The sequence below is a fragment of the Ostrinia nubilalis genome, chromosome 6 (genome assembly GCF_963855985.1).
Source record: "Ostrinia nubilalis chromosome 6, ilOstNubi1.1, whole genome shotgun sequence".
Lineage (NCBI taxonomy): Eukaryota > Metazoa > Arthropoda > Insecta > Lepidoptera > Crambidae > Ostrinia > Ostrinia nubilalis.
The window spans coordinates 9194604-9220899 of record NC_087093.1 but is presented as its reverse complement, the minus strand read 5'-3'; the positions used below and the strand labels follow the sequence as shown (position 1 = coordinate 9220899).

General features: G+C 40.1%; 1 protein-coding gene across 4 annotated transcripts in view; it reads right to left on the bottom strand.

Moving 5' to 3' along the window:
* Positions 1 to 26296, bottom strand: part of LOC135072566 (cell adhesion molecule Dscam1) — a 70548-nt gene that overhangs the window by 2279 nt on the left and 41973 nt on the right. For 2 of the 4 annotated variants that reach the window (XM_063966526.1, XM_063966525.1), the window contains exons 12-32: positions 25947 to 26198; positions 25754 to 25864; positions 25438 to 25679; positions 25207 to 25362; positions 24920 to 25068; positions 24660 to 24792; positions 24388 to 24497; positions 23565 to 23724; positions 22921 to 23072; positions 21854 to 21936; positions 21414 to 21590; positions 21108 to 21172; positions 20927 to 21028; positions 20403 to 20576; positions 19476 to 19652; positions 18032 to 18130; positions 12498 to 12670; positions 11928 to 12041; positions 5357 to 5495; positions 4516 to 4665; positions 559 to 619 (exon numbers count right to left, since the gene is read on the bottom strand). In XM_063966526.1, the coding sequence (XP_063822596.1) occupies positions 559 to 619; positions 4516 to 4665; positions 5357 to 5495; positions 11928 to 12041; positions 12498 to 12670; positions 18032 to 18130; positions 19476 to 19652; positions 20403 to 20576; positions 20927 to 21028; positions 21108 to 21172; positions 21414 to 21590; positions 21854 to 21936; positions 22921 to 23072; positions 23565 to 23724; positions 24388 to 24497; positions 24660 to 24792; positions 24920 to 25068; positions 25207 to 25362; positions 25438 to 25679; positions 25754 to 25864; positions 25947 to 26198 (2979 nt within the window). Of the gene's footprint in view, positions 1 to 558; positions 620 to 4515; positions 4666 to 5356; positions 5496 to 11927; positions 12042 to 12497; positions 12671 to 18031; positions 18131 to 19475; positions 19653 to 20171; positions 20370 to 20402; positions 20577 to 20926; positions 21029 to 21107; positions 21173 to 21413; positions 21591 to 21853; positions 21937 to 22920; positions 23073 to 23564; positions 23725 to 24387; positions 24498 to 24659; positions 24793 to 24919; positions 25069 to 25206; positions 25363 to 25437; positions 25680 to 25753; positions 25865 to 25946; positions 26199 to 26296 lie in introns of all 4 variants that reach the window. The other 2 variants (XM_063966528.1, XM_063966527.1) reach the window with 2 other exon arrangements.

Genomic DNA, 26296 nt, shown 5'->3' with positions numbered 1-26296 from the left:
TAGTGCACAAAGGTTATAGTGTTAGCCACATAAGATTAATCACATAAATCAAAAAGTTAAGGCAAACAGAAAAGTTAACTTATTAAATATTTTCTTTTTCACATACTTGACTTACTGTTTCCTGGAGATCACGTATGCAGAACATAACACATGCTTAAATTTCGAGCATATACTATTCAAACATAATGCATTATTTAAATGTAAATATAACTCTATAACATGACACAATTTACTTGTAGCACACACACAAGGAGTCGGCTAACGTCTGTATTAGTAGGTAGTGCGTAGGGAAATTTGACTGTTAAATAGGAGGGCTTTGTGCCGCTTATGTAGGACTTTATTGTTCATTCAGAAATTAATTATTATAGTTTAAATATTCATATTAGATATGCAACAAATCTAAAGGGATTAAGTTAAAACAGTACATAATATCAGTGACGAATATTCATTCATAATAATGACTCGTTATTAATATGATGCAGTTATGAAAACGTATAATTAGGGTGTAGTTACGTCACGAGTCGATATGTGTATGTGCGGTAGGCCTATCGAACTGACCTGTCAATGAGTTTCCTCATTTCCTCGCTGTGCAAGCCGTCCTTGGCAGTGTGGGCCCTTACTGCAACAACACACAAGTCACGAGGCGCTCTACTCTAGTCACGAGACCCGGAGCCGCCTGCCCCCTACTACCACCTCGCACAATACCCATAACCATTTCATTTACATGCCAATCTTCCCATAGTGGTGTTATTATTTCAATTAAATCAATAAACCTTAAACAGTAATTCGATAAGTTTAAATAAGCTATGGGTAGTGTTCGAGGTGGTCATAAAACACGTACTATATCTACAGAATCAATCAAAGGAGAATTAGTAACACAATCACGTCTAAGCACATAGAAAGATAAATTGATAGGTAATTTAGATTGAAAGGAAAAATTAGAATTTCGTGAAATACACTTGGCAAAAGGACAATGACCAAAAATGTATGGAGTTTGGTCCAAATGTCCACCACTAACGAGACCTATGTAGTAAAATAGTCTACTAAATACTGATTCATTATAACCAAACCGCAATCAAAAATATGCTGTCAGTAAAAAGTTATGACTGTATGAAAAGTCATGTTTTTTACATTTTCATCCGGAAAATGTTCTTGATATCATTCTATCCATTGCACATTTTGGACTAATCTACGCATGTTATGTCATGTCGCATGTGGCGCGGGGTTATAGATGTACTAGCTGTGCCTACGACTTTGTACGAGGGAAAATAGTTTGAATAATACACTCGACGTCAAATAAATCGCACCTCCCGCGACAAGCATTTTCAAACGTATGCATCCCCACTTCCTACCAATATTGGTACCATTGAAAAGCCTAGTTCTAACCTTCATTTCATTAAAGGAAAGGTTTTAACCCCAAAAATGTGTCTTTAGAAGGATCCAGAGTCACTTCTTCAAAAAATAGGTAGTTACGCTAGAGCCAACTTTTATGGCTATAAAACTGTTAAGTTGGATTTAATTGCTATCCATCTGTTAAAGAGGACTCGTGAAATCATTATTTGGTTTTATAACCATAAAAATTGGTCTAATTGATCCCATAGGTGGGCCCAAAGTGAGGTATTTTTTCAAGTCACATTTATGGTATATGTTAATCATTTATTAAGAAATTAAATGTGTTTTTCTTTAAGGATATTTATTGGGCTTTCAAATAACACCAATATTGTTAGGGTACCATGATTGTGTCAGAAGAAAATCGTTAAAGTTCGCGTCGCGGAAGGTGCGGTTTATTTGATGTTGAGTATATTTCCCATTTTTACAACATTTGTCTTTACTGCTCCGCCCCTATTGGTTGTAGGGTGATGTTATATAACCTAAAACCATCCTTGATAAATGGGCTATCCATAACAAAAAAAAAATTTCAAATCGGACCAGTAGTTCCTGAGATTAGCGCGTAAACTACTACAATTTTTCAAAAAGTCATAACTTTTTACTGACAGCTTATTTTTTTTTTCGTCCCATACTGAAAGTTAATCTCTATTTAATGGACTATAAGCCAATATGGGTCTCATTAGTGGTGGACATTTGGACCACTTTTGGTCATTGTCCTTTGTCAGTGTTTTTTCAGTTTTTTGTATGAAACCAGTTCAAATGAAATTGTGCCAGGTGTCTAACAAAGAAGAAAGTATAAGAAATTTTTGGAAAAATAAAAATAGTAAGCCAATTCCGAAAAATCTAGTGATAAAATAAGCCTTTCACAATTCCAATTTGTTATTTACTGACAATGAGACCATTATGCATGCTGTCAGTGACATAAATTAATAACATAAAATAACCGAGAAAACTATTGGTCTAAAACTGTTTTACCGTCTTCTGTTCAGGTGACACCCGCGTGCGCATGGACCAATTCAGAATTCATTTCAATTTATTAAATTAACACAATTAGTATGATTTTATGATTAGACGAAATGAAATGTGACGTCATACTTTTTGTAACAAATCAATATAGTGGACTGTAGAGCGAGAGCGCAAACTGAAGCAATTAGCAATTTCATAATACCGTGAAAGCTGCATTAAGAATTGACGTGTGCATTTTATGCGTGCTTAACATCTACGCGGTATTTACGATTGTTAATTACTAGTTCTTTAAATGCTCGCATTTAATACATATTGTACTACGTAACGATTTATGCTCAGATGCTATAATACAAAAGCTGCCAACTGAAAATGATTGAGCGTTTTCGTATGCAATTTATTAGAGGCAATATTTCTGACAAACAGGAATATTATATTTGCTTAGCAAGCAGTGAATTTCTCTAGGAATAAAAATTACATGCTATACAGTGTGAGTCACGTTAAAGTGTACATATGAAAATAGATGAAACTAGACCTATTTTTATCGACAAAAAAAAGGTCAAAATTTTTTTGAGATTTTTTTTTAATTTTTTATAGAATTTTTTTTCTTCCAATTACTTATTGTAAAGAAAACGTAATAACTTTTAAACTAAGCGGAATATCCTGATAAAATAAAAACAGTAATAATGCTAAATAACAGGCGATACTAAAAACATACATAAAATACACAAAAAAGGCCAACAAATAATAAAAAATGATACTTTTTGAAAAAAATTTGCTTTTAAATTCGTGATTTTTTTGTTATTTGATAAATTTCTCCAAAAAATGCCCCTATAACTGGTAGTTTTTATTACTTTGTATTATTCTCTATCGTATTACCTTTGTAAAACCAAAAATCGCATGTCTCTATCCCTATCACAACGTTTGCAATGATCGTTTGAACTAAGCCTCTCCGGGCGCGCCATTCAACGCTTCGTTATCAACGAAACTGAAAATAGCTCTAGATTTGTAATTTTGATACAGACAAGTTAGATTTCAAATAAAAACAAAAGATTTCGAAGTAAAATAAGCATTTTAGTTAAAATTAAAATTGTCTCTAACTGTAGCGGAGAATAATGTTGTGGCAGGCCTTTGTTAAAACGATCATAGCAAATGTTGTGATAGGGTTAGAGACATGCGATTTTTGGTTTTACAAAGATAATACGATAGAGAATAATACAAAGTAATAAAAACCACCTGTTATAAGGGCATTTTTTGGAGAAATTTATCAAATAACCAAAAAAACACGAATTTTAAAGCAGATTTTTTTCAAAAAGTATCATTTTTTATTATTTGTTGGCCTTTTTTGTGTATTTTATGTCTTTTTTTAGTATCGCCTGTTATTTAGCATTATTATTGTTTTTATTTTATCAGGATATACCGCTTAGTTTAAAAGTTATTACGTTTTCTTTACAATAAGTAATTGGAAGAAAAAAAATTCTATAAAAAATTTAAAAAAAATCTCAAAAATTTTTTGACCTCTTTTTTGTCGATAAAAATAGGTCTAGTTTCATCTATTTTCATATGTACACTTTAACGTGACTCACACTGTATAAAGCCATAAATGATCATATTTTTATTCCCAGTTAATATTGAAAAAGTATGACTCGATTTTTTTCGTATGAAATGTGTCCCTGTCAGAAGATGAATGAGTTGCCTTTAGTATGATTTTTGAAAAGCTGTCCGAGTTTCAGAATAGCATTCGATATTTCAATCATTCACGATAAATATCTCCATGTACTTGATCGTATAAATAAATTAATTATGGTATGGCATGGTAAATTTAACGTATGCATTATTTTGATGGAGCAGCTTAGCGATAATAAGGTGTGCAAATCACTTTATCATCATCTCCAAAGATGTTTCATTTATATTTCATCGTAATTTTCACTTTGAATTCATCGCTAAGCTTAGCATTGTGTCGCAAATGGTACACAATGGGTTAGATTACATGATGATAATAAGAGATTTTTGGTATAAGTATCACCTTGATTTTATCGCAAAGTTAGTACCGTCTTGCAAATGGTACACAATGAGTTAGACATCATGATCATACTACGATATTTTCGATATAAGTATCACAATGGGTTAGATGCGATGATCATAGTACAACTCGTCACATACCGGGGTAGTTGCGTGGCTGGTCGCACTCGGCCTCGGAGATCTCGTTGGAGTCCTTGCTCTCGTTGAAGGAGGAGGAGCAGTTGTTGTCGGTGTTAGCGTTGCGCGGCGGTGGTGGAGGAGGCTCGGGAGAGCCGCCGCACTTGCGGGTTCCTAGTCAGAGGGCTCATTGGTGGACATATTGAAGTAAATACATAGGTACTGTTATGTTCATTTGGTTTTAAAAAAAAATTGGAATGCCTCAAGTGGGATTTGAACCCAGATTTCGATTGCCGGGTGACCGGTCTGACTAGTTTTCTCAGCCATGGAAACATTTTCAAGTGTATTTCGCTGTTACATCTAGTGTTATTCCTTTCTGTGTTATACTCTTTTGGGACTAAGGAATAAGTACAAAGTTCTTCGTTATGTGTGGAAAACAAGGTTGCAGCTTAGTAACGTAACTGAAGAAGTTACCTACTTTTTATAATTTGATTTGATTTGATTCTGGCATACAAAATTATTACATAAATAAGTAATTTATTATAACTTAGCCTTCTCATGAAGCAGTGTTCTGCTAAAGCAAGCTTGTGTTTTGATTGCTGCGTGAATGTAGTGTATAAGCTGGAGAATTTGGTCTACACTCTCCACAGTGACCACATAAACCAGACGTGTTAAGGAGGCCTGGTGTACGCATCTCCCTTAGTCGCCTCAACGTCATCCACGGAAAGAAGATAGTCCTATTCTATTTCCATTTTCGTTACCAGTTGTCCCCTCTGTTCGAATCGGAAAGGAACAGGAAATTTTGTAAACCCGGGGACAATGATAGAGGGAACTGCTAATAATCGCAAGAATAGTGTGAGCTTACCAATGCTGGGTCGGGATCCATAGTGGTCGGAGTAGGGGGTTCCATAAGCGCCAGTGTATTGCTCATCCTCGGGCGCGCAGCATGCAGGCTCATCGTACTCGGGTCCGCAGGCGTACATGGGGCGGGAATAACGGGCGCGCTGCGATACATACAATTTTAATAGAGCAATAGTGGCTATTATATTTTTTGCGGGCTTCGCTCAAGTTCTGGAAATACTAAAGCCCGCACTTTTTTTTGTTGAGCGGCTATGATGCTCTCAATATTTTCTTGGATCAAATCGGTATTAGAGGTGGGCGCCACGCCGGCGCGCCGCCGCCGCCGCAAATTTTTCCACGCCGCCGCCGCCGACGACCAGCAGTCGGCGCGCCGATACTGATACTGTACCAACTATTTGCAATTTATTCCTCTCCTATGCTGTACTAATTTGTGTTTCGAACGCAGAAGAACTATTTTTTTATTGAGTTGAGCGGCTATTCTAGTTCAATAAAGTCCTAGTATCACTGCGACCGGTACCGATCTATTGTGATCGCCGCTATTTTCCTTATAGTTCGCCTCCGAGTCGTGCATCCATTAGGAATTGCAGTATCTTTTTGGGGGCGATATGTTTTACATCTTGTGGGCTTAGGATGTGTTTCCCCAGATGTAAGCTCCGTTTGCGCATCAAAGGTCCGCAGTCCGTGAGAATGTGTAGTGGCGTTTCATCTGCCTCTTGGCACATCCTGCACGTTCTTGATTCGGACAGTCCCATAGTGGACAAGTGCTTGTTTAAGCTGCTGTGTCCAATGAGGGCTCGAACTAAGATGCGCATTTTGATCCTACTCAGTCCTATGATCTGCTTGGAGCATTTTCAGTCATAGGCTTTTATGAGAGTTTTGGAATGAGTTAATCCTGGCGTGTCTGACCATGCCTTAAAGGATTCATTTTAGAAGGTAATTAAGTTGGAGGCCATCAGCGCGGCCTGACTGAGTTAATGTAACTTATGTGGTTGGCATAATTTTGGTAAATCAACAAGAAATATCTCAGACCTTTGCTAACTACATGACAAGCCGGTTTATTTAAACCCATTGACACGGATAATCCAAACAATCCACAATTCAATCAAAAAAATAAGATCAAGCATTGGATTTGATCCGAGACTTGCAGCTATGCCTGTCTTTTGATTCCTACTGATGATGATGATTCATGGTGACCACTTCGACTTAGCTGTCTTAGCGGCGCTGGTGCATCCGAAGATGGCTTACATAGCCGATCTTCGCGGCAAACTCCTCGCACATTGAGAGTAATTACCCGCCGCCAACATAATTATAGTGAATGGGCAGATGGACGGGATCTACATCATCGCATTTTGCGTCAAGTTCAGTTGTGCGCTGCTCCTTGAATTCGCGGACTCGCCTCAACACAACACAATCTCCCGCCATTCTAGGTGCTGTGCTGCCAAACCTTCCCATTCTGATTTGTATGCTGCTTCAGGACAACTTTGTACTTGACTATCTGAGGAGTTGACCGTCATGTTTCCGCTTACCCTCCTCAAGTTCAAAGAAGAAGATTGATTCCTACTACGCTAATTGTGGACGAAAGACGCAGGAGAACAAACGACTGACATAGCCCACAGAATCGCTAAAATCAAGTGGCAGTGGGCGGGGTACATATTTCGTAGAGCTGATGGCCGCTGGGGCAGTAAAGTTCTTGAGTGGCGACCACGAGCTGGAAGACGTAGCGTGGGCAGGCCTCCCACTAGGTTGACGAACGATTTGGGGAAGGTCGCAGGAAGTGCCTGGATGCGAGCGGCGCAGGACGTCTTTCGGCTGTAACGAAAGAACTAACGCTAAGAGAGATGGCTAGGCTAAAGAAATAGCCAAAATGGACCCTCGTGAAGCACTTGCATTTGATCTGATCACCATGAAGTCCATGGTCTTGACAATGACCACACTGAGTGAGAACCTCACAAGTCTCTTAACTTTGGAAATGATCCATAAGGCTGGCAAGTCGCCTAACGAACTCTTTTATCGCTCAATTAATCTGACATTTGTATTGTTAAAATTATGGAAAAGGATCATTCTTGCTCGTTTATTCCCTTGCCTAAGTATGACCCATGTAATATGTATACCCGACCATAAATTTTGGCAGAAACCATACCAACCATAATCAGTACAATGTTTGGAAAAGAAAGAATCTTGTACGTCTGCTTTCGCTGCGGCTTCAGCTGGGTTTATCATAAAAGACTACTCTATGAAATTAAAAAGTACCTTCTAGTACACTTCTACTACCTGCTGATGGATTCTTATCTCAGTGACAGACAGTTTTAAATCAAACTCGGTGACAAAATCTTCTCTTTTTAGCTGCAGAGCTGGAGTACCCCAGGACTCGGTACTTGGTCCGATACTCTATAACATCTACTAGTAAAGTAGCCCAGACACCAGAAAGCTGCGGCCTTCCTCAAATGTAACTGTGATCTTAAAGTGACTAGACTGTTGCAAAGTCAGCTGCTTGGCTGACCAAGTGGCGCATGAAATTAAGCCCCGAAGTCTCACCATATTATCATTTAAGACGTGAAACTTATCCTCCGGCTAATCTAGACCTCGACACATTGCTGCAATCAACCTGCATTAAAATCCTGGACCGTAGGATGACATGGAACGACCATACATATAAATAAAACAAAACTGAATATAATATTTCACCGACAGTCAGCTAATCCAACATTAACTATGTGCCTCCAAAGAGCTCAAAAATACATGTTAAGGGTACTTTTATCGGCACATTAGTACGCTCGCCTTTAGGAAAAACACGAGAACCTGATCTATCCAAATATCAAAGTATCTATGATCAAGAGAGCTAATTTACTAGGGTAAACCACTGCTCTAGCGGCTCAAACCCCAACCAACTGCAAATCACCTGATTAGTCTTGACGACAGATACTAAAAAAGCATATTTAAAAAAAATACCTAATGAACAAAGGTCAAACAAGGTCACGCCGCCGACGCCGCCGCCGCCGAGGTCAAAAAGTCGGCGCGCCGCCGCCGGCCAATTTTATATCGGCGCCCACCTCTAATCGGTATACAATGTGATGTCATTGTACTTTCCGAGTGTTGGCTTAGTAAATCGGCATTAACCCCTAGTATGGATGGATATTCGTCATATAGCTCTGATTTTACTAATCAAAATGAGGGAGTAGTTGTATACGTACGATCAGATATTCAACATAATATTGTAAAACCAAATGTTACCAATGCAAACTGCCTTATTATAAACTACAAAAATGAATTGGCAATTATAGCTGTGTACCGTTCACCTTCGTATGGCAATATTGACAGTTTTTGTAATGACATGGACCTGTGTTTGTCTTCACTTGCTTCGACAAAGTCAGTTGTCCTCATAGGCGATATTAATATCAATATTTCCCCAAATTGTCATGAAGCAAACAGAGACAAATACTTGGACCTAATGGCACACCACGGGCTACAAGCGGCACATGTATTGCCTACCAGAATGGATAACTGCATTGACCATGTTATGCTTCGAACAAACAAGAGATCAAAAACCTTCATTTTGGATACTCTTATAACAGACCATGCCCCTATCATTTTTTCTCTCGATCAAACTCTGAAAAGGGATCCATCAAATAAAACCTTATTAAAAATAGACTACTCTCCATTGATCAAGTACCTATCTAATATCGACTTTGCTAGTATCTATAACACAACTGACGCTAATTTGGCAGCTAAAGCTCTGTCAGATATCATCCATGAAGCCATCACAAACCATTCTAAAATAGTGCGGATTCCTCATCGCTATCGTACAGTCAAGCCATGGTTGACTCCGGGACTAGTCAGGTGTATTAGAAATCGTGACAGACTACATAGAAATGCTAAAAAAGATCCTTACAATGCTATACTGCAAATCACTTATGCTAGATACAGAAATTACTGCAATAACCTATTAAGAAAATTAAAAATTGAATATGAAAAATCTGAATTTCTAAAATACAAAGGTAATGCAAAAGGCACATGGAACACTATTAACAAAATAACCTACTTAAAACAATCTACCCCGCCTCCCCGTGAATTATTAAATCTGCATGCTGATCCTCTTGAGTCAATCAACCAGGTCAATAATTACTTTGCTGAAATTGGTGCTAAACTGGCTAACAATATTCTAGAACGGCAATCTAAAAATGATTGCAACTCCCCAACATATTTACCCGTATGTCAATCACAGCTGGACTCCATGGTATTAGTCAGTACTGATGGCGATGAAATTGACTCTATTATACAAAACTTAAAAAATGATTCGGCGACTGGTATCGACAAGATCCCTACATTAGTACTTAAAAGAGCTAGAACTAGCCTTGCTTTTCCTATTGCATACTTGTGTAACTTGTCCATGACGACAGGTATCTTCCCTGACATCTTAAAAAGGGCTCTGGTGCACCCTATCTATAAGAGTGGAGACAGGAACGGTGTCGGAAACTATAGACCGATTTCAGTCTTGACCGCTATTTCTAAGATTTTAGAAAAAGTACTAAATACTCGCTTAACAAATTTTTTAGAACATAACAATATAATAGCAAAGAACCAATTTGGATTTATGAAAGGTAAGTCTACGGAGGATGCAACTTTACTACTGACTGAATTAATAGCTAAGCACCTTGATAATAAATCAAAAGTAATAGGACTATTTCTCGACTTATCGAAGGCTTTCGACACCGTTTCTGTCCCTTTACTTCTACAGAAACTAGAAACAATTGGAATACGAGGGATTGCACTGGACATTTTCAAAAGTTATCTCTCAAATCGCACTCAGTGCGTTAAAATTGGGGATTTTACTAGTAAACCAGTAAACCTTTCGTTCGGTGTGCCCCAGGGCAGTGTGCTGGGACCGACTCTCTTTCTCGTATACATAAACAATCTTTGTAAAAAAACAATAACAAATTGCACTATCATTACATATGCTGATGATACAGTATTAGTTGTACACGGTAGGGATTGGGAGGAGGTCCGCCATAGCACCGAGTTTGCTCTTGCTGAAGTGATGTTATGGCTTGACAATAATTTACTAACATTAAACGTAGATAAAACTAAATATATCACGTTCTCAATTCGTAACAGCACCCAACCAACTACTGACTTTCACTTGAAAGCTCACACCTGTGAGTCACATACCACGTGTGCTTGTCCTAAACTAAGTCGAACTGACAATATCAAATACTTGGGCCTTGTTATTGACAGTACCCTAAACTGGTCACTACATATTAATACACTAACAAATCGTGTCAGAAAACTAATACCCATTTTTAGGAAGCTCAGAAATTCTGCGGATCAAAAAACATTACTCTGTGTATATTACTCTCTTGTTCAGAGTCTTCTGCAATACTGCATAGTGGCTTGGGGTGGAGTGGGTATCACCAAATTACTTCCCTTAGAGCGAGCACAAAGAGGTATATTGAAGGTTATGCTTGGCAAACCGCGTAGATATAGCACCCACCAACTTTACACTGATTGTCCTGTTCTTACAGTCAGGAAACTATTTATCTTATATGCTACTCTTCGTAAACACAAGGCCATGACCTTCAAACCTACCACAAAACGAGATAAACACAAAGTGTGCCCCTCCATACCCCACAAAACTTCATTTGCAAGACAGCAATTTTATGTCTGTGGAGGTCATCTATACAATGAGGCTAATAAACTTACCAACATTTACCCTCTGACCACATACAACTGCAAACAAAAACTTTGCTCTTGGCTTTTAAGTCTAAGCTACTCGGAGACGAAGAAAGTTATGCTTACCAATGATAAATGATGTTGATCCATACTCCTTACACACACACACACACATACACACACCCACACACACACACTCGCACACACACACACACACATACACACACACTTATTCACTCAAAGTTCGCTTTTACTTGTTTTTATTCTCATGTAATAGGCCTTTATAATTAATCAACTTTAACTTCAAAATTATAATTATCATAATGTAACAACATCTGAAATAGTTATAAACCTAGGGTGGAAGACGCTGGCAGCTGTGACACAGTGTATACTAGTACAGCTGTCAACGCTTACCTCTTTGTAACAATAATGTTGTTCAAGCTCCATTATGTACTTAGATTAAGAGATTATTGTAAACAGGAGTATATAATAAATTATTATTATTATTATTATTATTATTATTCTAGTTCAATAAAGTCCTAGTATCACTGCGACCGGTATCCATCTATTGTGATCGGCGCTAATTTCCTTACAGTTTGCCTACGAGTCCTGCTTAAGGCCCGGACTTAATCAAAGCGGAGATGTCCAAAGTGTTTAGGAATAAAGAGCACGAGCTCTTCAATCAACTGCCATCAAATTTAAATTTCCTTCTGCTTTGAACACAAATGGAGGAAGCAACGTTTGCCAATTTTTGAACCGCCACTATTTCAAAAAACACATTATACACGCAGAATGTGCACTTCACAAAATGAGCACTTCGCACAATGTGCACTTTTTGAAGGCACAATAAAATAGAGTTGATAATTTGTAAAAAAAATTTTCAACAATAAAAAGGTATGGTTACTGACGTATTGGTCCTCTTCAGCGCAGGTGGCCGGGTCGTCGTACTCGGGCGCGGTGGAGTAGATTGCGCTCTGGCCTCCCTGCGAGTTCTTGCGGGCGTAGCGGCTGTTGGCACGGGGCTAGAAACGATATAAGTATAGGATAGACGCGTGTTTATTTTTTTACTTATTTATTTGGATACTTTAGTTGACAATATCTTTGTTAGTGTTGGTCAACTTGAGCAAAACATTGTTGATTTTCTCGTTATGATTTATTGATGGCGCCTGGGCTTTCTGGTGCGACCCACCAGGTTCCATGCAGTTTTGGGTCAATGTTTTTTGTCGTAGACTCAAACCGCGCTGAGCGAGCCACAGTCTGGGGCGGAGTCGCGAAAGAATGTCTAGGCCGTTTCGCCCGGATAATAACTCGCAGTTCCGTCCCAAAGACTGGATTACACCGTCAGGTTTTAGTAAGTAGCGCCAGATGGCAGGGAGAGCCTCACTTAATCCACTGTCGCCCTGGGCTAGTGAATATGCAAGTTAATGCATTTCCTGACGAAAATAAAAGTTGGGCTCAAATGTGTTAAGTATACTAACCATGCTTTGAGATCCGGCGCGGGAGTGAGCGGGGTGGTGGGGGTGGGGGTGGGCCAGGGTGCCGGCGTGGGCCGGGTGGTGGTGCGGGAAGGCCAGCGCCTTGCTGGGGTCCATCTCCTCGCGGAAGCCCAGCAGGTGGAAGGTCGCGTACGGGCAGATCTCGTCCTCCATGCCTGTTGGGGGGGTTTCAAGTTAAACTCTGGTTTGTTGTGGGTCGAGTCGTTATTTGGCATTTGAAATATAGGCTGTTTATGAGGAGGTATCGTCTGGAGCTGTTCTGATTTACTAACAATAATGCGAATCGGTAATGCCAGTTCAAATGTCTTATTAACGACTGGAGTAATTACTTTGGACTCTATAATAGCTCTTTAACCAAAAGCGCAAGTATTCTTAAATACGTCATCAGATTTGGGCGTTTAATCTTCCATTTAATTGACAGATCGCCTGAAGAATAGCTACGCTTAGGGTGGTCAAGCAACAATGCTATCAGTCGGTTATTTTCTTGTTTAAAGATTAAAGTGCGCAGTCTGTTCATTCAAAAATCTGTGATTGTTAGTCGATTACATCATTCATTTTAACCGCTGCGGGCGGAACTCTGTTTTGCCCAAAAGACGTATAATCACAGAATAATAATAAGTACTACGTACAGAAGTTTTTCTTCGCGAAGGTATTCAAAAAAATGTATGCTCAATGTCATCAACAATATGGTGTAATTTAGCTTGTCTTAAGAGTCGAGCACCGTTTTGTTGACATACGTCAGTGATCGGTACTGTCTTGATGCCATAGGGCTGACTGCTACAAGAAGCTACTGTGCCGCCATCTAGCGCACCACACTTGCATTCACTGCTCTTCGCGGCAACGCGCAGCTACATGCGGCCGCCAGTTATATAGTGTAAGAGCTAGCACCTAAATATTTTATAACACACATAACTGTGACAATTTATTTCACGTGGGCGAAGCAAAAAAGCTAGTAAGAAATAAAAATTCAATTCAGTAGGTATTTCAAACCAAATTTTATTACATAAACAAACATTATACTAATTTCATTATGGGCCCTTAGTATGTGAAAACTGCAATTGACGATATTTCGCACTGTTTTCAATATTATGTATTACAGAACGTATGTGTGATGGGATGATATTTTCGAAAACACGATTAGAAAAAATTTTTCTCGAAAAAAAACATTTACCTCTGGATTTTTTTATAAAAGTTTAATATGACCGTGTTTTACAATAAAATTCCTATAAAATCACAAAGGTATCATGTTTGCCTCTTTGATTTCCTGGCTGTTTTAGATTTCAAAAACCTAAATATATTAATTTATTAACTTTCTGATAAAAATGTGAATGGCTCTTACGATGTCCCCCCCTTAAATCAAAATGTCTTTATTTGGTCTATATGCCCATCATCACTACGTAATAATTATAAAAAAAAAGTCGCTTTCCTGTCTTTCTGTCCCTATGTATGCTTAGATCTTTAAAACTATGCAACAGATTTTGATACGGTATTTAGGGTTCCGTAGCCAAATGGCAAAAACGGAACCCTTATAGATTCGTCATATAGTCTGTCTGTCCGTCCGTATGAAACAGCCATTTTTTTTTGAAACTAAGAAAAATACTGATGAAACTTGGTATGTAGATGTATTCTGTGAACAGCATTAAGATTTTCACACAAATATGGCTATTAGACTTGCACACATCCGTCCGTTTTTTGTAGGATTAATATAATTAAGTAACATTTATTTTTTGCATTCGGCTCTTGGTCTAACCCAAACGAAACACGAACAACTAATGAACTAACAATGAACAAAGTTGATAAATTAGTAATATGTAAATAATGAATTTGTTTTACGAGCTGTCCCGTACTTCGTACCGCAAATTAATATAAAGTTGTTTAAGTGATTTATAAAATCGCAATAGGTATTAATTTTTGAAAGTAGGGTCATTGTGCTGGTTTTCTATCTAACTTCGGTTTTCGTCCATTTCACTGAGCTGCCATAAACACATGCGTAAAATTTGAATACAAAGTATTGTATTCAGAGAAGGCAGTAGCCATCCCGCGCTAGTTTTGTTGCAATCTATTATAGCATTATAAACACAATTTTAAGTGTTTATTAAACTTCTTCATACAAAATTAAATCTTAGATGACTAAGGGTCATTTTTTTAAAGCATAGCTCAGGTCATATAGCAGGCAAATCAACTCGGAAAGGGATCAACAACGTATCGCCTTTTGTGACATGGAGGTAATAGTGGAGAGGAAATATAGATCTATACAAAAATTCGACAAATTAATGACAAACAGCTGTTTATCTCTTTCTAACTTACCCCTGTAGGCCTAAGATGCGCGCCGCGATAAACGGTTATCACGCCATTTTGTCGATTTTGCCCATACATTTTAACGTCGATAAAAGTTATCACGGCGCGCATCTTAGGCCTACTGGTGATGTATAAAAAAAAGAAATAGATAATGTTTGGTCAGTACTCATTCTGGCAACATTTTCATGTGACGTCACTAACTACCTGACTTGTGCCGAGTAGGTACCTACATACAAGATTTAAGAAAACAACATATTTATAGGCAATCAGCTGACAACTACACGCACACACACACACACACAAATACCTGTCAGCTGATTGCCTATATTGCGGCCATGTTGTTTTCTTAAATCGTGTATGTATTTATAATGCGTGTGTGTGCGTAATGTACCGAGTACGTTTATTTTAAAGTTACGCCAAGTCCATGAGACATTGATATACGTCAGTGTTTTGCGAGCTGTCATTGCCCTTCGCGCGCTGTCATCGGCGAGGCAAGGCGTTTACGTTACGGTGCGGATTGTGTGTGCGTTGCAGTATGGACTTTAGTTGACTGCCTTTATGAGCACTCGAACGACATAAAATAATATGATACATTTATGTAAGGGTATTTTAAGATCACAAAGTTGGCAACTCCGATAGTTGGACGAAAACCAGCCCAAAGACCCTATCCTGTTTGACACCTATAATAATGAGGATCATTTCGATTTTTAGCTGTGAATGCAGATTTATAGGGCTAAGAAATCCTTAATACACAGTCCAAAAATTTTTGTTCTACGACAAAAATTGACGAAGTTATGGCCAAATTACTAAAAAAGTTCACTGACCGCCCGGCGCGGGGACGATGACGTCACTATATCCGATCTGAACGCTGCCGGCGTACTGCGTGGATAGAAAATATTTTTTTCTAGCCAAACTATCAGTTTTAGAGAAAAACTTGTAATGACATTTATTCATCAGAATAAAGTAAGCTATCGATAGGTAATTTTTAAAAACAGATATTGTGAAAAATAACGCGAAAAATCCATACGCTCATACGATTTAATGGAACGCAGACGCGATTGGGGTCTCCGCGGTGGTATATTTGGCGATTTATTCAAATAAAGTGTTCATAAGTGTTGTTAGAGTCATATCTTCTTCCAAGTAAAATATAAAAATGTATAAGTATTAATTTATTACTTCTAACAATAAGGTATAGCTGAGGCAGATACACTCTGCCTAGGCTACAAGACATTGCTATGAAGATCATTTCGATGTACACGCAATACCTACCTGTTATTTAGTTTTTCTGAGTTAAACCTACGTACCTACCTATCTATTCGCCGTTCCCATGGGCGGGCCAGCTGCTGCAGGAATGGACAGCTTCTCCCTCCTGGAAATCTATTTAAACTTAGCCTAGAAGCTGGGTATGACTCCCCCGCCCCCCTCCTCTCCCCAGGTCATAAGCTGGGCATGACTTCCCCCTCGACCAGAAGTTGGGTATGTTTTAACCGCCCCCCCCCCCCCGGCCCGAAACTGGGTATGACTTGACCCCTCCCCCTCCCCCCAGGCCAGAAGCTGGGTAAGGCTTGCCCCTCCCCCCAGGCCATAAACATAAGCTGGATATGACTCCCCTTCGGCTAGAAGCTGGGTAAGGCTTGCCCCTCCCCCCAGGCCATAAACATAAGCTGGATATGACTCCCCTTCGGCCAGAAACTGGGTATGACTTGACACCCCCCCCCCCCCCCCTCCCCCTAGGCCAGAAGCTGGGTAAGGCTAGCCCCTCCCCCCAGCCCATAAGCATAAGCTGGGTATGACTTACCCCCCCCCCCCCAGGCCAGAAACTGGGTGTGACTTGCCTCTCCCCCCCCTCCCACCAAGGCCAGAAGCTGGGTAAGGCTTGCCCCTCCCCCCAGGCCAAAAAACTGGGTATGGCTTGCATCTGCCCCCCTCCCACCAAGGCCAGAAACTGGGTATTAGCATCATATTATGTATTATTATGTTCAATACAAACAATCATTAAGTTACATTCACCCCAACCGCGTCTCCGCATTGCATCGAATCCTATGAAAATGTGGTTTTTGGACATAGCGATACTTATTTTTCACAATTTTTATTTTTAAAAATTACTGGTCGATAGGTTACTTTATTTTGATGAATAAATGTTATTAAAAGTTTTTTTCTAAAACTGATAGTTTAGCTGGAAAAAAATATTTTCCATCCCAATAGTACGCCGGCTGCGCTCGATTCGGATATAATGACGTCACGCGGCCCTGCGTACGTTGACTTTTAGCGCCAAAAACGGCCTATGTTTATTACTTAATATCTTCGTAAGTAATGGTCCGATTTGGATAATTCAAAAAGATATATCTTTCTTATGTCTTAAAGATTAACGTAGATACTAGTTTTATTGAATTTTCTACAACAGTACTGATCCTCATTGACAATAGCTGGCTCGGCGAACTTCGGCAAACTAATGTGTGACGTGAAGTGCCAAATCGCGGAAAATGTCGGAAGAAATACATGAATTTGCATGAATTATCATGAATAATAATAACCACTTATTTACCTCTCAGTGTCTTCAGGCAACTTAAAAAAAGTACATTGTGTGTTTTTATTATTATTTAGGCAGTTAAATACTGCACAGTATTTTTTTATTTTTTTCCTTAATACAAGAGTACGCGTGCGTGTGTCAATCAATGCTCGCTCGTATCTCGTATGTGACGCCTTGTCGAATCGCCTCCTGTAGGTGGGCTATCGTGCGTGTTTTGTTTTCGATGTGAACTCGCGGAGATGAACAGGCCTGGTATAATCCAATAATAAGTAAACACTGTAAATATTTATTGTAGTGAAATAAGGTTCGCAAATAAAAAATAACTGGGGTTAGAAAAAAGCGTCCAAACAAACGTATAGAAAGAAAGTACTTACACTCAGCAGGCACGGTTAGTAGCACTCGTCTATGAAGTAGTTTTTTAGATACAATGCTTTAAAAATTCGCACTAGGTGACATTTGTATCGAGATATTTATTGGAGATTTAAATGCAAAAGACTCCTCAATTTTAAAGGAGATCAGATGGCTCTCAATCTTGTGATGCCCAAGTTTTGAGTAGAAAGCGAAACTTTCGCTTGAGTGTTTCTAGAATACAGGTCTGAGAAATGTTTAGCCAAATCTCGAGACACCGGTCTCCTAGTGCGTTAAAACAATTCATTCAGCCAGGCGGACGTGCAAGCGAAGCACTGACCTATGGACACGGTGTCGCCGGAGCCGGCGCGGCGCATGCGCGGGCGCCGCACGCGCTCGTAGTGGTGGCGGCGCGGGTCCCACGTGGAGTGCGCGCCCACTGGACCACACTACTGCGTTACGCATGCGCGCACAACCTACCCTCGCATACCGTCTCCACACCATTCTCTCTCCACTGCAGTCTCTACTTTACCAGAGGCAAATGGATGATTGGCAACACGACCTTTAACGGTTCCAATATTTATGACATTATGGTGGAAAATTCGGAATTATTTATTCTTTTCATTTAGCTTGTACGGAATAATCGTTGTACGTTCTTAGTGGTAAACCGAAATATTATAATGTTATTTATTAAGCAGGTGACAGTTTTAATAAAATCATTCCAGGAAATATCATCAAGTGTCAATTAAAATATTTATTTTCAGAAGTTTCCACTATACATTTTTGTATTATAGCCGTAATTGTAGGTAGAGGAGACGGTATCTGAGAGGAAGCAATAACATAAAATCTACAAGGGACATGGCGTGTTTACACTAGAGTCATACATTGAATTAACGAATGTTTTCTGGCCAGTGTAAACACAAAAGAAACAATCATGGAGACAACAAATTGACAAAGCTAAGGAAGAATAAACATGTAATTAAAATATTCAATGATTTATCAATGCTGAGAGAATTCATTGTTTGTTTATCTCAACATTGACTTCACATTTTGTCTACAAAAAATCCGACGTCAAAGTTTTCTTTGGATTAAATGCAGACAAATGAAACAACTAAAGGACAACAAAGCTAATAATTATGATGTAAGCCTTCACCTCTACAAGTAAATCCTGTAAAATGTTGATTATTATAAGTAATAAAATGTGCAAAAGAATGAACGCCGTGCATATAGGGGTAAGCGTTTCAAGAGAAAGATTTAAAATGTAAAAAAATACGAAAAACCTCATTTACTTTGTGGCTGGTGTTTAATCTGGTGGCCTACTTCCCGTGTCCATGATTGTAGTCGTTATGAGCTGAGCTAGACCATTGTAACCATCACCATAATCTAATAATTAACACATAAATACCGCCTTCCTATGATAAAGCTGTAATATTGTTGAACCTCAAGTTTTATTAAAAAAATGAATATTAGTGAAAATTATTTTTCCATCTAAAATTGTAGCATTCAATTTCGTAAATGTTATTATAAGTAGTGTTCGTAGACCAAGTGGCCCACTGAGTTACGACCCCTGCCATAGATATAGATATTTTAGTTTAAGTAAATTCGCTACGTGTAACGATCTCTTTTCGAAGGTCTAGTACGCAAGCGCTTGTTACTTGAGGTTGCGGTCCTGTGTGAAGTAAGTGACCTGTTGCGTTTAAGAAGTAGTAAATAAGATAGTGAGAACCTGTTGAATTGCGTAATTAGTAGCAGTAGAAAAGGGGAGAGCGGGGTTGCAAACTCACTGATGACAGCCTGCCTCTTCACGCGGTCGCAAGTGTTGTAGTTGGATCCGGGTACAGGGGGCAGTTTGCGGTTGGGGGGTGCGATGTAGCCGAGCTCGTCGCGCAGGCCGCCGCGCTTGTCGAGGGTGCCTCCGCCGCCGCCCATAGCCGCCTGGGACGCGTTGTAGACACCATCGTCTGTTGGACAACGTTTGGAAATGATTGATGAGTTCGCCGCAGTAAAATTAGGAGTATTTTGCATATTTTGACTCATCACTTAAGAAGCTTATAGAGAGAGAGAGAGAAACTTTGGTAACATTTATAAAAAATATTATCATGAAATCTACAATTAGTTTTGTAATGGATAAACAATAAGCGCACTGCTGATTGGGATTGGAAATACCAACAGTTTAAATGATGTATTCCAATCCCATCCCTTATGTCTAACATGATTACATGGTTATTATGTGTTAATTTATGTTTGGTTTGTATTGAAACTATTGAACTAAATAACCAATTTTTCGATTATCCATTGCAAGTAATCTAAATGATAAATGACCGTTGGTGTTGCAAAAAATATATAAAAGGTGAATTTTGAATAAACCATATTATGTGGATGATCACAACATCTTTCGATATCTGATTCGAGTGGTACATATAATAAAAGTATCGAATGGTAAAAACAAAATATGAAGCGGCGCGCTGCACCATACATACAGTAACCGTCCTTCTGACCTCGCAGGCGGTGGGGCGTGTTCCTGCGAGCGAGGGTCAGGCAGATCACCACGACGCCCACGATGAATACCACAATCGTGGCCAGGATTGGCACCAAAACCTCTGGTTCGAGCCAGGCCTTCACCCAGGGAGGCAATTCCTTGTCGCCGTCGATATTGCCGGGCAGAGGAGCGATAGTTCCTAGAATTTCAATCACTCCCGTTCAAATTATACCTTTGTGGTGATCCCGGGCGCCTCGCACAACGCACACGACAACAATCGCGATGATGATGACTAGAATAGCGGCGACAACTGGCACGATAAGGTTAAGGTGCGACAGAATGATCTTGAGCGTCTGTTCGGTCGTCAGCGAGCCGCCGCCGACTTCGCGCGCGGGCGCGATAGTACCTGAAATGCAAGCCGCCATGTTAATTGGGAGTCAACAGTTACCATTACCAAAAATAAAAGTGATTCGAAATAAGGCGATGCATTTCAGGTACTTTATTGGCACTAGAATTTTATGCAGTATGCATTTGTATTGCGTATAATTCTCGTATTCTTTATTTTGTTTTATAACGCATTTATAAACAAGATTTCAGCTACAGAAGTAATCAAGTCATTAGTTCGTTTGCTAATATTTTGACGATTAAATGCTTCTAAAAACACCGTACTAAAATAATAAAATAATCACAACGGACATAAAATGATTTAAAAAATATGATTGATGATTAAACGATTAATTAAATGATTCAACTTACCACCAGTGACAGTAAGAGTAGCGACTTCATATTCGGCGACGTTAAATCCAGCGTTGTTGTGAGCCGTGATCCTCAGGACATACCAAGTAGCCGGTTCCAGGTCTGAAAGGTTTGATTTTGATTAGATGATTGCGTGCGGATTAGGTAATAAGAATGTGACGAGAGAGTGAAAATAACTTACCAAGTACGACAAAGTTGCTAGCAGGCTTGACGTTATTGGAGATCTGGTTCCATTCAACAGCGCCCCTGAGATAAAAAAACGTGCTTTAAATTTTGTTTTTAAATGTATTTTTAATATTATGTGATTTGAATTTAAGAATAGGCAAGTTAACATCTTCATCATTTCAACTAAGTAATGGCGGTTCTCCCCGTACTCATCGGAACTCCCGGTTTTTTCATCCAGCTGCTATCAGCTATTCTTAGGAGTTTTGGTCCTTCGAGCACGATATTTTCAAGTGTTGACTAACTTTAGTCAAATAGCACTCACTTCTTCTTGTTCTCGACGACGAAGTGGCTCATAGAGCAGCCGCCATCCAGCCATTGCTTGAAGTGCAGGGTCACGGACGTAGAGGCCACCTCGATGAAGTCAGCCGCGCGGGGCACCGGGGGCTTGGAGCCGCGGGTGCGGGCGCCCACCATGTCTGAGGCCTCGCCGGTGCCGATGCTGGTTTAATAACGTTTTAGTTAATTAATATAATTTAATTAGTAGTCTTTCCCTGAACAATAAGACAGCAAAACTGAATTAGACGTCTACTAATAAGGATTTCCACACTTGATGCGGTCTGCAGTCAAGTCAATGTATTCATACATTATGCAGGCTGCATTTACTCTGATCTCTGACCGCAGACCGCATTCCTTGTGACAAATCCTTTAGGTTAATACTAGACTGCATTTACACTTAGAATTTTGATCATGTGTGTAGTTTACCTGTTGTATGCCGTGACGTACAGTTGATATCTGGTACCACAAACTAAGTTCTCCAGAGTGTAGGTATCAGTGTTGCTTGGGATCTAAAATCATATTAAAAAGTAATTTTAATGTAAGTTTCGAAATAGCGCCGAAATGTATCATGACTGACCAATTAGGATCAAGAAAGGGATAACGGGACTATTCCCACCTCTCTTTCGCACCGCTGCAACTCCTGTATAGCCACAGAATAATAATAAGTACTACGTACAGAAGTTTTACTTCGCGAAGGTATTTAAAAAAATGTATGCTCATGTCATTAACAATATGGTGCAATTTAGCCTGTCTCAAGAGTCAAGCACCATTTTGTTGACAAACGTCAGTGATCGGCACTGCGCCGAAGCTATAGGGCTGACTTCGGTAAAATGATGTGACATGAGGTGCCAAACTGCGGAAAATGGCGAAGGAAATACATGATTTAGCATGAATTATCATGAATAATATTAACTACTTATTTACCTCTCAGTGTCTTGAGGCAACTTAAAAAAGTACATTCTGTGTTTTTATTATTATTTAGGCAGTTAAATACTGCACAGTATTTAGTACACCATTTTCTTTATTTTCTTCCATCATACACAAGAATACGCGTGCGTGAGTCAATGTTCGCTCGTATGTGAGGCCGAGGCCTTGTCGAATAGTATCCTGTAGGTGGGCCATCGTGTGTGTTTTGTTTTCGATGTAAACTCGCGGAGATGAACAGGCCTGGTATAGCCAGGATCTACAGTTTAACCGCCAATAAAAACCCAATAAGTGAAGGTCAAGTTTGTCCTGGGGGAAAGTTAAATTGTCATTGAGATATACAAAAGGTCCCAGGTAGATCGAAGTCTGCTAAGAATACAGTAAATAGAATACAAATTTATAGATATTTATAGATATTTATAGGTGGACCGACGACATCGTAAAGGTAGCAGGGAAGCGCTGGACGCAGACCGCTGCCAATCGATCAACATGGAAAGCATTGGGGGAGGCCTATGTTCAGCAGTGGACGTCCTATGGCTGAAATGATGATGATGATGATGAGATATTACCTGAACAGTCTCCCAGTCTCCGAACTCCTGCTTGTAGTGGATGGTGTAGCCGGCGGCGGGCGACTGCTCGGGCTGCTCCGAGGGCTTCAGGCGGATGGTCAGCGACGACACGGAGGAAGAGGCAACCGTCAGCTGAGGAGGGAAGGGCGGCGCTGTGGGAAGGCGAGTAAAACATTTATTACGACTGCTTTGGATGCGATTTCCAAGGTGATATTATTGAACTAAGACGGTTTCTGCGATAATGGAACGTCGTGGGAGGGGTGACAAGTGATGTAACGGACATGTCACAGCATACATGTTTGCAGCACATATGAAGTTTCGCTGGGATTTTAATGTGACAAAAACATCCTTCCTACCAGCTCCATTAACATAAGAATTTACCCAGTTGTGCGCTTTGGCCTCCATTTGGTAAATAAAATTTGACTAGTCTTATTTATTAGGTAAAACTAGATTCTGCTACGTGTGTACAAATATCATATTTGTATGGAATCTTCAACTACTAGGAGCGTTACTCACAACTTGTAGTGCACTACAGGCTTCAAATAAAATCTGTATCATAAACAAATGACGATATCGAAATTTTGGGGGTCAAGTCAAGCCAAAATCACCCTTGTGGCCCTATAACAAAGATTACAATCACTTACCAAGAACAGAGAGCGTGTGCGTGACGGTATCGGTTCCGAACTGGTTGTCGACGTGGCAGGAGTACTCGCCGGCGTCCTCGCGCGCGACGCCCGCGATCTGAAGTGAACCTTCGGGCAGCTGGCGGACACGTTCAGACGGCACCAGGGGCTGGCCTTTCACCTGTATTATGAGAGTGTTAAGATTCGAAATTAAGTGGCTTTCCAATCACAGACAAGTGCTCTGATTGCACCAGGGGCTGGCCTTTCACCTGTATTATGAGAGTGGTAAGATTCAAAATTAAGTGGCTTTCCAATCATAGACAAGTTCTTTGATGGCACCAGGGGCTGGCCTTTCACCTGTATTGTGAGGGTGGTAAGATTCAAAATTAAGTGGCTTTCCAATCATAGACAAGTTCTTTGATGGCACCAGGGGCTGGCCTTTCACCTGTATTGTGAGGGTGGTAAGATTCAAAATTAAGTGGCTTTCCAATCACTGAAAAGTGCTCTGATGGCACCAGGGGCTGGCCTTTCACCTGTATTGTGAGGGTGATAAGGAACAAAATTAAGTGGCTTTCCAATCACTGAAAAGTGCTCTGATGGCACCAGGGGCTGGCCTTTCACCTGTATTGTGAGGGTGATAAGGAACAAAATTAAGTGGCTTTCCAATCATAGACAAGAGCTTTGATGACACCAAAGGCTGCTCTGTCACCTGTATCATAATGTAAAATATAAATAACATTAAATGGCAGTCTAATCATAGGCAAGTTACCCAAATAACATTAAATTAACGACGTTATTGTAATGAATACCTATAGTAAGTTTATTGTACAAATATCACAATCACCTTCCAAATGATGTTGGGCGATGGTACACCAACGGCGAGGCAGGGCAGTTTTACGTCTTCCTTGTATGTGGCGGTGAAGGATTCGTCGAATGAAGCAATTTTAGCGGGAACTGGAATAAACAGACATTAATAAGTTGACTGGTAAACCCAGCTTCTGGGACGACTAAGATTTCTGAAGATATACAGATTTTGCTTAGCCAATAAATGCAGAAACAGCAGTTGAAGTTATATTCTCCCGAAAAGCGTGTAAAGTGTTAAAAACATTTATTTACCTTTGTCGCTTGGGCTGCAAGAGGCCGTGGCTGAGGGCTGTCCTTCTCCGATGATGGTGGAGGCAGTCACCCAGAAGTCGTAACGGCCATTTTTCAGTTCGGTCGCAGAGTAGCTCGTTTGGGATGCGGGTACCTATACAGACAAGTTTTTAGTCGATAACAAAACAGTAACAATGATTGGTAGTTTTTTTTTTCATTTCGTGTCAAATAAACGTCGTCTTTCTATCTTTTTTCTTTAGTGGGAAAGTGAGTCTATGTACCTTGTTGGGGTGTGGTTCGGCGTTCTGTGCTTGCGTGTAAACGTTGTAGTGAGTGACGACACCGTTGGGCTGCGCTGGGGGCCTCCACGAGACAAGGATAGAGTCTTCACCCATGACGAGAGCTTTCACGGCGCGTGGTGCCTCAGGTACTGGAAAGTAAATTGGATTCTTATATTATAGGTATAAGGCGCGGTGCCGCGGCGCGGCGGCGGCGCGGTAGCGGCGTCGTGTGCAGGAGCGCTAACCTTTACATTTATTTAAACTTTATATTCTCAATACCAACTTACCGTCTTGTTCAGTCTGGCAATGGATAGGTGTGGATCGTACGCCATCTCCTCCGTTCGTGGTAGCGAGCACTTCCATTGAGTAGTTAGTGTATTTCTTCAGTCCGTGGAGAATCGTTTCGCTGCTAGCAGTGATCTTGGTGTCCTTGGTCTTCTCATCTAGAAATATTAAAAATGTATAAAGATATGACATTTGTAACAAAATATGTAGTTTTTTGGTTGTGTGATACATACCATACCAGGTATCGCTGGGTCCATAGATAACTTTGTATGCCTTGATGAGTCCATTGGCGGCAGCAAGAGGGGGAGAGATCCAAGAAACGCGGATGGTTTGGGCAGTGAGGGTGGTGCAGAGAACGTCCTGGGGAGGAGCAGAGGGAGCGCCTTCGGCAGTATACGCTCGGACTTCAACAGACACTGGTCCTGATCCGATCTTGTTGAAAGCCTGGACTACGACAGCGTATTGCGTGTATGTTCTAGAAAAGATATGAGTTTTATGAAATTATTTACAAATGAATGAAGCCACATGTTATTAAAGAACTTATCTTACTTCAGATTCAGAATATCCAGATGGTGTTCCTTGCCAGATTCCTTAGAGATGTCGACGGTCTCGAATACAAATGATTTGTTGCTTGAAGCCAGTTTGTAGCCAACATAGTATCTGCAAAAATTTAGAGACAATTAAATATTTGAAAACTATAGAACCCGAATAACCCATTTTAAAAATATAAAATTTTGCATACCCCTGAAGTTCGCCATTCCAGTCCTGAGTTGGGGGTGGTTTCCAGGTGACTCGGAGAGCGTGCTTGTCAATGGCATCGACTTTGACGTCTTGCGGTGGGCCAGTTGGGGCTTCTTCAGCAGTGATGATGGTAACAGTTTCAGATGGTTCCGAGGTGCCAAGTTCATTCTCAGCGACGATCCTGATATGGTAAGCGGTGGCAGGTCTCAGGCTGAATACACCGGCTTCAGTCGCGTCACCAGGTACAAGAACTCTGTGTGAAAAAGAGACAAGGTTTATTTAAACAGTACAAACACAAAAGTTTTATAAACTCATTGACGCATCCACTAGTTTTTGATTTAAGTTTACAAA